At 38.3% G+C, this 14,425-nt stretch overlaps 1 protein-coding gene across 1 annotated transcript in view; it reads left to right on the top strand.

Annotated features, from left to right (window-relative positions):
* Positions 1-383: 383 nt before the first annotated feature.
* si:ch211-246m6.5 (von Willebrand factor D and EGF domain-containing protein) overlaps positions 384-14,425 on the top strand; it is a 53,967-nt gene continuing 39,925 nt past the window's right edge. The window contains exons 1-10 of the mRNA XM_057326437.1: positions 384-642; positions 4,807-4,991; positions 5,430-5,658; positions 6,993-7,058; positions 7,173-7,405; positions 9,085-9,174; positions 9,357-9,498; positions 9,684-9,901; positions 11,828-11,901; positions 13,978-14,254. Coding sequence (XP_057182420.1) covers positions 567-642; positions 4,807-4,991; positions 5,430-5,658; positions 6,993-7,058; positions 7,173-7,405; positions 9,085-9,174; positions 9,357-9,498; positions 9,684-9,901; positions 11,828-11,901; positions 13,978-14,254 — 1,590 coding nt within the window. The 5' untranslated portion in view covers positions 384-566. The remainder of the gene's footprint in view (positions 643-4,806; positions 4,992-5,429; positions 5,659-6,992; positions 7,059-7,172; positions 7,406-9,084; positions 9,175-9,356; positions 9,499-9,683; positions 9,902-11,827; positions 11,902-13,977; positions 14,255-14,425) is intronic.

Here is a 14,425-nt window from a genome sequence, read left to right on the forward strand (position 1 = left end):
TTGCGTTGAAGTTTAGACAACTAAGAGGTGTGATTTAATAGCCCTTACAATTTAGTCATGTTGTGTTGGCATCAACAACAACCGTTTCTCCTCATTTTTAAGCCTGTGATTCATTTCTAACATTTTTAGAGCCTTTATTCTTTTATTTAATGTTTACACTGTTCTCCACTAATTGTTGGATATATTTAAGCATTACGCTAAAAGGTTCCCCGTGGAAAGCAGTTTCACCTCTTTAAACTCGGATCTTTTCTCCATTAAGGTCTTAGCAGTTAACCTTTTTTCTCTCGCTCTTCCTGAGCTTCTCATTACGGCAACTGCTTTTGTTTCACTTTACCCGAGTGTCCACCTCCTGCCGGTAATTGAGGGTCTTTGTCAGCCCCCTTCTCCCAAGACAGTTGACTGTACACATACAGAGAAAAACTCTGCGCACGAGCATTTGGACGATATGTTGTGCACGAGTAAACTTTAGTGAACCGGGTTAGCATGTTACACTTTTTTGTAAGCAAACTGTCCGAAACCATCAGATGGGAATCCCGTGGAAAACAATGCAGCTGTGAGATTTGAAGATGGATGTGTTTTTAAAGTCACACATCTGCGTGTGGTGCCTGTGTTTATTGCTTGTGAAGTTACACGCGCAACTTGGTAAGTACACGTGCGTTTCATCAGTTTGGGCTTTTGAAGCCACTTTTACGCTCAGTGAAATAGTGGTACATTATGGCGGTATTAATATTAATATTATAACTTGCTTGTATGGGTTTCCAAGTATGCGTGCTGGAAATGTGAATTTTCCAAACTTTGAATAAAATTGCAGTTTTGTTTATATTGTGCGTTTTATTTAACTTTATAACAGTGATGAAACGTTTTTAAGGGTGAAATTTGAAAATGCATAATGTTATCTGGCTGCTTCGGGGAATTTGCCTTTTCGAGAAACGTGCTTTCAATGTTGAAGACATTGTTTTCATTACTGCTCAATATCCTGGTTCTGTATCGCTGGACCCAAGGGGATGTAAACAGCTGCTTGAAATCTGTGCCAAGTTGCGTAATTTGCGCATTCACGATCCATTTGCGCACCAAATGAAGAAACTGCAGCTCTCTCTCTCTCTCTCTCTCTCTCTCTCTCTCTCTCTCTCTCTCTCTCTCTCTCTCTCTCTCTCTCTCTCTCTCTCTCTCTCTCTCTCATGTTTTCAGCAGTAATTAGAGCAGTGAATAGGTGAGCATTAGCCCCAGGGCTAGAATGTGTCGTGATTGTGGGGTTAAACTGATTAGAGCTGTGATATCTTCAGTGCCCTTTCCTCCAGCCAATGCCTTAGTGTCATTACATGTTAGAGGAATGTGAAAATGCAGGCCAGGGCATCGTAAGTGATGTAATGTTGTTTGGGAATTGTTTGGATGTTGGTAACAACTCTAATGATTATCATAACTGTCATTAATGTCAATAAATGTTATATAGATTTTAATAATGTATAGCAGAACCAAATTTACTGTACATGTATACAGACATGACATTTTTATATAGATGGTTTCATCGGACACACGTACCCATGAAGTTAACTTCTGGTCTGTGTTTGGTCAGAACGTTTGTTTATGTTGTCGGTGCTGAAACCGTCTATATATAAAAAAAATATGTTCTCATGTAGGGCTAGTTGTCACATGGATTGTATAGGCTGTAATTGTGTAGTTGCATTCATAGATGTTTTAATACTTGTTCTATTGGTTGAAAAGGTTAAAGTAGGTTATTTGATGTCATGGTCCCATTGTGACAACTTACCCCGCATAGTCAGTGTATTTGCAGTGTATGGAATTATTGGTCTCCATACGCTTCCATACATAACAGGTTTACAAAGTAAATATTGTATGAAAATGAGATTGTTTTATGGTCATGTTTCTTTTGGTATAAAAAAGAAATTGTATGTACATTTGGAGTCTATGCAGTGTCCGCTCAGCTCAACTAGCCTTAATTGAACCGGTTCTGTAATGTATCTTTAGTGAATTATCTGTTGACTTCTCAGTTTATTAAATGTCCGACAGCTGTGAGTTTGGATCACATGATGTCACTTCGCTTCACACGAGAGAGAGAAAAAAGACATTAGCAGAGAATCCACTGTTCTCCCTCTCTCGCTCTCTCGCTCTCTCTCTCGGGCTGGATGGGTAAACGTGACTATCTCTCGTGGTTCCTCCCCTGCTGTGTTATCAGCTCCTCCTCACCCAGCCGAGAGTGGCCTGTCACAACAGATAACTCAGAGAATTGACCAGCCTTAACCCCCCCTTCCCTGGCCATCCCCCTGCTCTCTCTTCCTCTCTCTTGGATGTTTGATGAACTTGTAAGACTTTGTTCTGTTCCCATCACTTAAGCGACTTCAGATGACTTCAGAGTTTGACAGCATATGGCAAACCAACAGGTTTACTAACTTCAATATGTTTCGTGTGGTTTCTGACGTGTGCAGTTTTTTGGTGGAACTCAGAGATGAAATTTAGAAAAACATTCACAGTCTTGTACACCAACACTTGTGACCACATAAAACATTCCGGTTTAGAAAAAGGTGAGTAAATAAATAATGACAGGATTGCCGGAAAATGTCGTGTTAAACAGATTAACTGTTGAAAGTGAACAATCTTCACCTTTAATCCAAAGCCGTCAGGCCCTGGAATTCCCCGGCGTGTCTGAAATCTATCCCTGAGTCAACAAATTAGTCGGGCAATCTCCGTTGTTTTCCCAGCCGCCCTGCCCGAGCGTCTGTGCGAGGGCTGAAAACACAAGTGTTTTTGGAACCTCTGACCCCGTGCGACGGCAATTTGACTCTGGTTGTCACCAAACGCCTCTCGCTGTCTTGCAGGTAAAATACGACCCTTTGGCAAAACATCTATGCTTGATTTACTTAACAGACGCAGAACGCCTGTTCTTGTCCCACAAAATTTACAACACGGGACCCGAGCCATATCTGGAGGCCAGAATTGCACAAAAATTCTCTTTGAACTTAACTAAAAAACTGCAAGTGCATGATTAAAAAAAAATGTCAATACCTGTGTTTGCCTCAAACTGTAATCTTATCTTTATTTCAGGCCACCATCATTACCTCCCCAAAAGAGACGTACCCTGGAATTAGCCCTGTATCTCCCCACCGAGACACTATAAAGAATTTATTAAATCATTACTTCAATGTCTTTATCTTCATCTCGTCCCATTACGCCTTAAAAATAATAGGCCACGGTCGTAATTTGCAGAGTAATGATCCCCGAATTAGGCGGGAAAGAGCAAGGCATTATGGTCTCTGAACCGGTCGAGACGTGAGCTCATCAGAGCTCCAGCGGGGCGGAAAGCCTTGCGAGTCCACCCTTGTCATCATTCTGTTTTAAAAGCACACAGGATTAAAGAAGAGATGTGCCGCAAAGTCCCAGAACGGTCAAAGGTCATCTGCCTTGACTTTGGTTAGGACGACTTTCAAGTGATTACACAAAACATGCACTTTTGTACACCGTTTGAGCGACCTACTAAGTGGACATTTGGGAGATTCAACTAGATTTTTGTATCTGAATGATTTTCTAATACTCTTTAGATTTGGCACAGGTCATTTGATCTGTGTAATGAAATGTTTTTCACCAGTTTTATCAGCTGGCAGGTTAAAATATTCTCTTTCTAGAGGTTTCGATTTATTTTGAAAGCCTGTAGTGCAGAAAAAAACTTTCAGTCATGTTTTCTTTTTTTTTATTGGTTTTAGATTTTGTTTTGTTCATTAATTTGCTTTATCTGTTCAGTCGGTTTATTCTGTTGTTTTGTTTTATTTGTTCAGTCATTTGCTTTGCTTAGACATTTGTTTAGCCATTTGTTTTTCAGTTTTTTTTTATTTCTTCAGGCATTTTGATTTAGACATTTTGTTTTTAGTCATTGGCGTTGCTTAAACATTTGTTTTGTTTTATTTGTTCAGTCATTTTGGTTTGTTCAGTCATCTGCTTTGCTTTGCTTGAGACATTTTGGTTTGTTCAGTCATTTGTTTTGTTTTGTTTGTTCAGTTACTGAGTTTTGCTTAGTCATTTGTTTTGCTTTAACATTTGTTTTGTTTTGCTCAGTCATAATGTTCTCTGTTTGTTGGTTTTATACTTTTCCTTGGTTGTTTCTAGTCAAAATATTCCAAAAGACTGTTAGCCATCTGAAACTCATTTGACAGTTTGTTTAGTCTATGCTGTTTCTTACGCGTCCTGCCTGAACTTCTCACATGCACTGACAGAGAGAGGGCATGACAAAATATTCTGTTAGCATCTTCAGGGAGAGCATTAGAGGATTACCGGCATACTGTTAGTCTCAGGCGTATCTCTAGAAACTGTGAAACAAGACTTTTGCTCTCTCCCTCTTGTAATTAGCTGTAAACGTGACATCCGACCCACTTCAGCGCTGAGATACAGGACGGGGAAGGGTAAGAAGTCGCAGATGTGGTGTCTAAAGAAACGGCAGGGGATTAAAAAGATTTTAACCTGAAAGTCACACATCTATTTGAGTCCCTCTGTTTGAGACCCACACGTCGTCGTCGGACTGGCCTCTGATTTCTGAGACAGATTTCTCAGACCCTTGCCTTGTAAAGTTAGGAGCAATAAATGTGTCGGATGAAGATGTGTTATTTTTACCCTGGCTAAACGTTCGCTACATTTGAGGTCACAACAACCTTAAACCTGAGTGATGTTTTCGAGCCGCTGCAGTGACACCGTTTTTGACCTTTTGGTTCGTTTGCCGTCTTCTCAGTGCTGATCTTTGTCTTTGCCGAAAGGTTGTTTTAAATTCTTTATGAATATGAAAATGTCCTTGGTTCCTCGCAGCTCCCGAGTGTTATCCGGGCGGGCACAGGACGCTGCGGAACGCATATCGGAGCGTCGACTTTGACTCCACAGAACTTCAGAACACAGCAATACAGGATCTGATCTGTGACCACACGCTCCCACCCGGATGGTACCGCTTCACCATAAACGGTAAACCTGCGGAAATGCCGACCCGCTGTGTTGAGGTGAGGGGGAGGATGGTACCACAAGTTTCAGGTCCTATTGCATTTGAAAGCAGTAAAGGGGAGGTTTCACACTTGGTTCAGTTTAGGGGACTCATAAATTTTGACTCCAAATGGACCTCAAGAGCCCTTTAGGGAATAAATTGAGAATGTCTCAGCTGGAGGTCTTTTATATCTTAGTATGCTATATAAAAGTGAACAGTTTGCATGAGAAATATATTTGTTATTTGTTTATTTACATGTATTTAAATTGTATGTACATTACAATCTGTTCAATTCATTCTTTTTATATCAGAAAGGGGTTGTTAAGTGTAAAATTAGCATACTGTGATATTTTTATAGTTTTCTTGATTTATTTCATGCTATGGAAATAAAATGTAATTGAAAATAAAAAATAATTGAGTTAAGATTAATTTGTCTCTTGTTTCTGTGTATTTTCAGATGAACCGCTGTGGTACTCAGGCTCCGGTGTGGTTGTCTCTTAAAGAGAGCTCTCTTCCCAGGCCCGGAGAGGTCAAGAAACTTTCAGCCTGTGCTACGTGGCAGTTTTTCCATGGAAGCACCAAAGACTGCTGCCTTTTCCGGATACCGATCTCTGTCCGAAACTGTGGGGAGTTCCTGCTGTACCACCTGCAGCCCACGCAAGGGTGCATGGGATACTGCGCAGAAGGTGTGATTACACATCTCATGTGCTGATTGTAGTTCTTACTGCATTCCAAACACAAACCCCAAAATCTGAAGAACTGTTTGTGTGCCAATGGTATTTGCTTTTGAGCGAATGTCACGAAAACGTGTTCAGTTCACATTTACACTCAAGTCAAAAGAAAATCTATTTAGCATATCAAGTGACTTTTATTACCGTAATTTATTCTGTATGAATGTTTCTTGGTATTTTTGTAATTCCCATTATTCTTAATGGTGATTGTAATGAGATTAAATTTACTTGAATTAAGTAATGAAAATAATAAAATGCAATAGTTTTTTCTCTTTTTCCCCTAAATACATAATTTAAGTACAGCTATATAGACATACTTTATATTTTAATAGTATGTCACATTTTTATATTATAGAAACTAATACATTACATTAAATGTACATAAAATGATTTATCTATTATTTATATTAAATTATATTATATTTTTAAATGAAAAGTGTAGGTAAGTTGTGTTTAATTGTTATGAGGATAACGATGCCGACAAATCTTAGTAGGTCAAAATCAGGCTTTTATTTTGACAAGCTAAATATTATAAATATACATTTTTATCTTTATTTTAAGGTTAAAACAAAATTTGTCTGTTCGAAATGAAGCATAAAAAACGTCTCTTAGCTTTCCTAGTGCGGTTTATTCTAAACAGTTTTAGTGACATAATTCAAAAATAATCGAGTATTAAAATACAGAGTGTGACATTTTGGGTCATTAATATAGGAAATCTGTTGATGTACCCTGTTCAACAGCCCAATGAACTGAAAACCATTGCCGTCTCATTTGTAATGGGGACCGAACAGCTCGCTGTGATCAATATTTCACTTTCTTCTGCCATGTTTTTTTTCCCAATCCTACAAACATTTCCTCAAGCGTATGAATGACTGTCATCAACCATGTGCAAAAGCGTTTGGGTCATTTGTAGTTTTGGGTCGATGTTTGGTGACTGAAGACCTGCAGGCGAAGCAAATCAGATTACTGGATTTATGTAACAATTTTTCACAGATTTATGACATTTACGTGGCAGCTACAGGAAGGAGAAAATAATTTGTGTTTCACAGTTTTGGCAAGCACTGTGCATTGTTTAAATTGACATATTAACCTCGAGCAAACGTAATAAATTTTGCGATAGTTCCCCAACCTGTCAAGATAAGAATAATGCTTTCAGGAACAGCATTATGGGATTGTTTGACAAAACTTCATTTTGTCTTATTATAAATCTTGTAACTATGACTACACATGAAGTAACCAAACTGAAAGTTTTGTTTTTATTTTTTTGGGGTCTGTCTCTTGTATTTTAGTAGTCTCACAGTACACACCCAAATTCTGCCCACCTGGGGAAACCGAAGTCAATGGCGTATGTACAGGTACAGTTTTTAACATACTTTTGTTTCATTTACATTACAGCATATTTAGATTTCTTACATCCCTGTATTTTATTTTATTTTATCTTTGACTTTGTTTTGTTATTGTCCACGAAGCGAACCTCCCTTCACTACCCTCAAAACCCGTGGTGACCCCTGAACTAGTGGGAAGTAGCGTTCATCTGCGATGTTCCCATGTCGGGGTGGCGTTCAGCCGTCCGGTGGGGTATCTGGTGGTGTGGGCACGGTACACTTCCAACAACATGAAGGTGGAGCTCAGACGAGACACAACGACCAGACTGTACTCGATGGTAGAGATGGATGGAGTTCATTTCAGACTTGGAGAAACGGTAAAAGAACATGAAGAGAAAATTTAAAGTTCACAGATCAATTAGCAACACTTTTTAGTAAATTGCTTGTTAATTTTAATAGGAATATAAAAAATTATAATGTTTTCATATTTTCAATTTCAATAGGTTGTCCTGCCCATAATGAAATCTGATTGGTCCAAAATTCCAAATGAAATTATTTGCATATTAAACATTTAATATTTTTATTCTAAATTCATATTTTGGTTTTTATTTATCTTGATAAATTACAATAATTCTGTTTAAAATAATCCTAAAGTAAACTTAACTTAAAACTTGCTTAAAATAACAATTCATATTTTTATTTTATATTCATATTTTTATTTATTTTGATACATTTCAAGAGTTCTGCTTAAAATAATCCTAAAGTAAACTTAACTTAAACCTTGAAAACTTAAAACTTGCTTAAAATAACATTTCATATTTTTATTCTGTATTCATATTTTTATTTATCTTGATAAATTACAATAATTCTGTTTAAAATAATCCTAAAGTAAACAACTTAAAACTTGCTTAAAATAACAATTCATATTTTTATTTTATATTCATATTTTTATTTATTTTGATACATTTCAAGAGTGCTGCTTAAAATAAGCCTAAAGTAAACTTACCTTAAACCTTGAAAACTTAAAACTTGCTTAAAATAACATTTCATATTTTTATTCTGTATTCATATTTTTATTTATTTTGATAAATTTCAAGAATTCTGCTTAAAATAATCTTAAAATAAACTTAACATAAAACTTGAAAACTTGCTTAAAATAACATTTCGTATTTTTATTCTATATTCATATTTTTATTTATTTTGATACATTTCAAGAATTCTGCACAAAATAATCTTAAACTTAAAATAAAGTCTATGTATGTAAAATAATCTATATATGCAATATCAGAACTGCCATCAAACGAGCATTTGCATTTTTTAACAATGCCACAATTGACACCAAGGCGTCTTTGACTTCATTTTATATTATGTTAGACAATAAATAATCCAAAATATATGACCCCTCTGGAAAACCAGCTACTGTGTTTAATATCCTGGTTATTAAGTTTTTTTTCACCTGTGGCCTAATGCACTCCAGACACCTCTTAAACTCACTTCTCACCAGCTTGAGACGGAAAGAGCTGCTTATACTGTGTAGACAGAAGGCATTCGGTAGGGTTGACCTTCGACCTTTAGCGTGAGTTCCTAATACGTTCCAGCGGAAGTTAAACCGGGTCAGGGTGGAGGAAAGGTCAGATCGAGGTCACGAATGTAAGCAAACCATAAATAACATAAGAGATGCATCAAAGTTGTTTGTTTGACTCGTGGTTGATGTGTTCCTCATTCGTTTGTTTTGATGTGAATCACAACATAATGCATCTCGATCAAGAGTCGTGCTTTGCAGCTCGAAGTGTTTAAAACTCCATGTGGCCCCAGATTGAAAACGAAACGGCACAGGTCTGGTTTGGGTTGTATAGTTCTGTTAAACGTGTAACAGCTGGACACACACTAGCCCACATATACTGTACAGGTGGTGAACAGAAGAACAGACATAAAAATACACACACGTGACAGACAGACAGGATGTTTAAACAATCATGTGATGAATGTCATATACAGTATGACCCTCGTGGCTTCCCTCAGCACGACCTTGGTAACAGTACGCTTTGATTGACAGTTTTCCTGCAGCGTCTCCACGTTCCTCCCAAACTCCTCCAGCTCCCAGTCGGCCCCCAAAGAGAGCGCCGGGTTTTTCGCAGGAGTCAAGGTAAATCGGATCAAAACGCATTATTCATAATTGTGACAGATCGCGCCTCACACACAATGCTCGACGTTACGATTAGCAGCTAAATACAGTACATATTACAAAATTGCAAACATCATTAAGGGAGCAGTGAGATTGATGATATGTGATGTGCACGGGCCGACTGATCTAGAATTTGTCTGCAGTTTGTTCCAGATGTTCTGCACATCCGTGAGGATGCCGAGAAACACGTCGTGGCTGTACACAGCACAGTCCCTATTGCCTGCCACGGCTTCGAGCACAGCCGGCGGTGCAAGGTGTCGCTTGCTCTTAACATGTATGACTCCGGTGTGTATTTCTTTTCGTGCAGTTTTGGTTCCACAAAATAAGTTTTAGGCATAGAGGTTTTAAAATTGACAGTGTGCACATCACTTCTCTTTCCCTCGGAGACATTTGTCTTTATTTTAAAGTTCAGTTGTGTTTTTTCACAGCCACTACTTTGTTTGAACATCTTTATATTTTTAACATTTCAGACAATGTCGTTGCGGAGGTCCCGAATGTGGCTCTGTCATCTTGCCATGTGGAGCTCGTGTCCCAGCCCTGCCGTAACAACGTCTGCGCTCAGGGAACCGTGACTGTCACCGCCGTCACAGATTTCACCAAGGACGGAAATCGGGTCAGCCTCCTTTCCGCCCAGCCCGCCCAAGGCAGTCCTCGCCTTTGGAGAGGTTACAACCCCACTGCACTGAAGGTTAGCCAAACTACCCAATCTACTTTAGCATGCATCCGAAAATATAATATTAGTCGCCTGAGCGGTTTTGTATTTGACGGAGAATGCTAATTTTTTTAGTTTGATGCAACACAAAGTCACCTTTGAAATGTCTTCTAGGGCAACAAGCATTGGTTTACGGTCAATTTAAAAAACAAATGTATGTATAGAATAAATACACTGCCATAACACAAGGAGGGAGATAACACAAAGCTTAGTCTAGGGGTTTTTATTTAAATAACATAATATAACAAACATGGTATGGACAGAAAATAATCAGGTAACAAAGGAGCACAGCTCTGCCCGGGACGATCGCTCCATTCTCGCCCCCCGAGTGTAGCAAAGCGGGTTCCTTTAAGCACACAGTAAAGGGTCCACAGCTGTACGGAATCTACTCAAACACAAAAACAAGTAAACGCCACTCCAGCCCCTAGGGGCAGACAGAGCTTTACCAAAAGAATAAACACATGTTAAATGTAACATCCAAATTCGCAGTTTTTCAGGAAATGTAGATAACACTGTACGTTTTAAATAATGAAATACTTTGTTATTAAAGCTGACAAGCACTTTCTAATACTTTTTATCGGTTAGATATTCGCAAAACCCAGCGGCGAACATAAAGGGTGACTAATAATAGTGATTTACGGCACAAAATAAAGATCACGAAATATGGAGATACGAGGTTTCACAAGGACAGAAACGATGTATTGGTACAAATGTGTTAGTTTGTTTCATTACAAAACAATATTTTAGTTATGGAAAATGCTTATGCAACGGATGATTTGGACTAATAATGATGAAACGCAGACAGTAAGACCAAAATAGATTAAACTAAAATATTTTTAAAGGGTGATACCTCAAGAAACCGTAAAATTATATTTTTTACAAATTTTATGCAAAGATTGCGGGTGATAAAATAGTTTTTAGAACTATTTTTTTGGTTTGTTTTGTTTTTTAATTATTCATTAATTAATTAATTAAAAAAAAATTGGTCACAATTTCCTTAATTGAATTTTTGTTATTTTGTTCTTGTTTTGATGAGTTTCTATTATTTTTCTATGACTATCATTATCAATATTTAAAAGGTTAATATTACTGTAACTATTATTTTATTATTTTTATTAGTAGTAGTAGTAGTTTATGCTTATTCATAAATGTGGACAATAAATATATGAAAACTGTAAGTGTGCTTAAACATTTGAACAGTATTGTTTTTGCAATTTAGCATCGCTATTTGTATTTAACTGCTTTCCAAGACCCCATCACTGTAGAAGGGAACTCAAGTCCAATATATACCGTGACTCATCCTCATAGCTTCTATTATTGCCCCCTGCTGAAAGCAACAGGACTCTCTGTAATAAGCCAGGCACTGCATGAACACACAAGAATGCGAGAATTCGCAAGAAAAAATAACGTAAACACACAAAGACCGCCAGTTCTCTTAAATAACGTGTCATTCCCGGCCCCAGACCACCATCTGTGTTATCTGTAAACATAAAAGCCCCTCGGTGCCCTTCAATAATGCTAAGGCACTATACTTGGCTGCTTTATAATTAGGTTGTGGCTGTCACGGCTACACTAGATAATGTTTAAACTGTGATTTTTGTGTGTTTTGAGATAACAGAGCCCCTGGTATGTTTTGTGTATTTTGTTTTTAAGTTAAAATACTTTCTGGGATCAGAAGTCTGGCCTGTCAGTGTCTTAACCAATGGCGTGAGGTTGGGGGCGGGGCTAACTTTTTGTACCTGTTGGTTAGCATGGCTCGGTTAGCCCATGCTGCTTGATATTTTCAACTACCAGCTGAAAGATTTGTCAGCCATCTAAACTTTATTCATGTATGTGTGTATTTATGTAGTATAAAAATGTCTGCTGTGCTTTTGCAAGTTTTTAAACATGTTTTTCTTTTAGATCACAGTTCAAGATGTCCCCACGGCTACCTGTTACTCCCTGACCGATCCACACATCATTACATTTGATGGCAGGTAAAACATTTGCATTGTACCCCTTCTTCTGTGTTCTATCCTTCTTGTTGTTTGTTTGTTTCTTTAGTTGTTTATTTGAGTTGTTTGATTCCTTGTTTCTTCCAGTAAATGCTTCATTGTTTGCTTCATTGTTTATTTGTTTCATTGTTTATTTGTTTCATTGTTTATTTGTTTCATTGTTTATTTGTTTCATTGTTTATTTGTTTCTGTCATTATTTGTTTGTATTCTTTCTTTCTTTCTTTCTTTCTTTCTTTCTTTCTTTCTTTCTTTCTTTCTTTCTTTCTTTCTTTCTTTCTTTCTTTCTTTCTTTCTTTCTTTCTTCCTTCCTTCCTTCCTTCCTTCCTTCCTTCCTTCCTTCCTTCCTCTCTTCCTCTCTTCCTTTCTCTCTTCCTTCCTTCCTTCCTTCCTCTCTTCCTCTCTTCCTTTCTCTCTTCCTTCCTTCCTTCCTTTCTCTCTTCCTTTCTCCCTTCCTTCCTTTCTTTCTTCCTTCCTTCCTTTCTTTCTCCCTTCCTTCCTTCCTTCCCCCCTTCCTCCTCCCTTCCTTCCTTACTTCCTTCCTTCCTTTCTCTCTTCCTTCCTTTCTTTCTTCCTTCCTTCCTTTCTTTCTCCCTTCCTTCCTTTCTTTCTTCCTTCCTTCCTTTCTTTCTCCCTTCCTTCCTTCCTTCCCCCCTTCCTCCTCCCTTCCTTCCTTCCTTCCTTCCTTCCTTCCTTCCTTCCTTCCTTCCTTCCTTCCTTCCTTCCTCCCTCCCTCCCTCCCTTCCTTCCTTCCCCCCTTCCTTTCTCCTTCCTTCCTTCTCCCTTCCTTCCTTTCTCCTTCCTTCCTTCCTTCCTTCCTTTCTCCTCCTCCCTTCTTTCCTCCTTCCTTCCTTCCTTCCTCCCTCCTTCCTCCCTTCCTCCTTCCTTCCTTCCTTCCATCCATTTGATTGGATTAATTTATTTCTTAATTAATTTTTTAATCCATCCATCCATCCTTTCTTTATTTCTTTCTTTCTTTTTTCTTTCTTGACATTTACACTGGACAAATTTGAAGGCCTCCAAATTGCCTATGATTATTTCTAACATAAATGTTTGTTCCTGACATATTTTGTTTGTTTTTTAATCTTTTGTTGTTCTTTTCATCATCTTTCTTTCTTGACATTTACACCGGACAAATTTGAACGCTTCCAAATCGCCTGTGATTCCTGTGACTTTTTACACGACAGTCACTCAAATAGTACATTTGAGGTAATGAGGCAGGAATGTAAAGGTCACTGTGGATTTAAGGATCGTGCCACACATACATCAGTCGGAAGACTCTGTACTCATTGAGTCTTGCCCGGGCGGATGTATCTTTATAGAAGCATACGGAAACTGTCCCCATTAGCACAAACGTTCTTGACAAATGCCGGCTTCGCGCCACAGTTTATACTGAGTACACATACTCTATACTGAGGGGATTTGTGTTTAGACATTGAGCTATGTGTGTTTACAGCACACCGAGAAATAAGTGTCACGGTCACCATCAAAGCAAATGATGTGCAGTTGATAGAACGAAATCTGTGCTGTGAAATAACTCACGGGAAATTACAACAATCTTTCTGTCCTTCGGTTTCTTGCTCTTTTTATCTCGCCGTCTTCTTTCTTTCTCTCTGCTATTAAGTTCAAGTGGTCCTTTGAGATGTTGCGTTCGGCATGTGTGTTTTCTTTAAAGGTCATCTTTTAAGAGTGCGTACTGAAGTTTGTGAATCTCATCTGCTGCAATCGCCAGGGCAAAAAACTGACTTAGGCTGGCTTCTGGTCTAAGCTGGTTTTTGCTGGTCTCGCTGATCTAACAGCTTTGCCAAGCTGGTTTTCCCTCTGCAGAAACATCAGAACTCAGGTTAAACTGGTTCACCGTGTTTTTCCACCTTTCCAAGACTGATCAAAGTGATCTCTTGGCTGGTTTTTACGGGGATTTACTGTTTTTTTTTATGGGGAACAACTGTAAAAAAGGTGACATTTGTGTGTTTTTCCAATCTGTTAGAATGTCAATTAAATAACAAACTATGATTAAAGCAAAATGCTAAACAAACACTGATCACATTTTTTCTTTCTAGGCGATACGAGAACCAGCAGACGGGCACGTTTTTGCTTTTCAAAAGCACAAAGCGTAATTTCGAGGTCCACACCAGACAGTGGGATTGTGGGAGCCGACACTACAGCACGGCGTGTACCTGCGGAGTGGCCGCTCGGGAGGGCAACGAGGTCGTGACCTTTGACATGTGCGACGGACAGTTGCGTGAGACACGTCCCCACTTATCTCTCAAGGCCTTGACAGCGTTCACAACCGGTCATATAAAGATCCACGAGACACACCAGGGAAAAAAGATCACGGTAGGGCTCAGTACTAAAAATGGAAACACGTCTAGAGGTTTTAATAAGAAATGTATGATTAGGATATTAAATGATCTGTACTGTAGAATACTGTGCAGTGAAAATAAAATAGATGTTTCAACATCATATAAGATATAAAATCAGACTAAACACAAGCAAATTATACTGTGT

The sequence above is a fragment of the Triplophysa rosa genome, linkage group LG25 (genome assembly GCF_024868665.1).
Source record: "Triplophysa rosa linkage group LG25, Trosa_1v2, whole genome shotgun sequence".
Lineage (NCBI taxonomy): Eukaryota > Metazoa > Chordata > Actinopteri > Cypriniformes > Nemacheilidae > Triplophysa > Triplophysa rosa.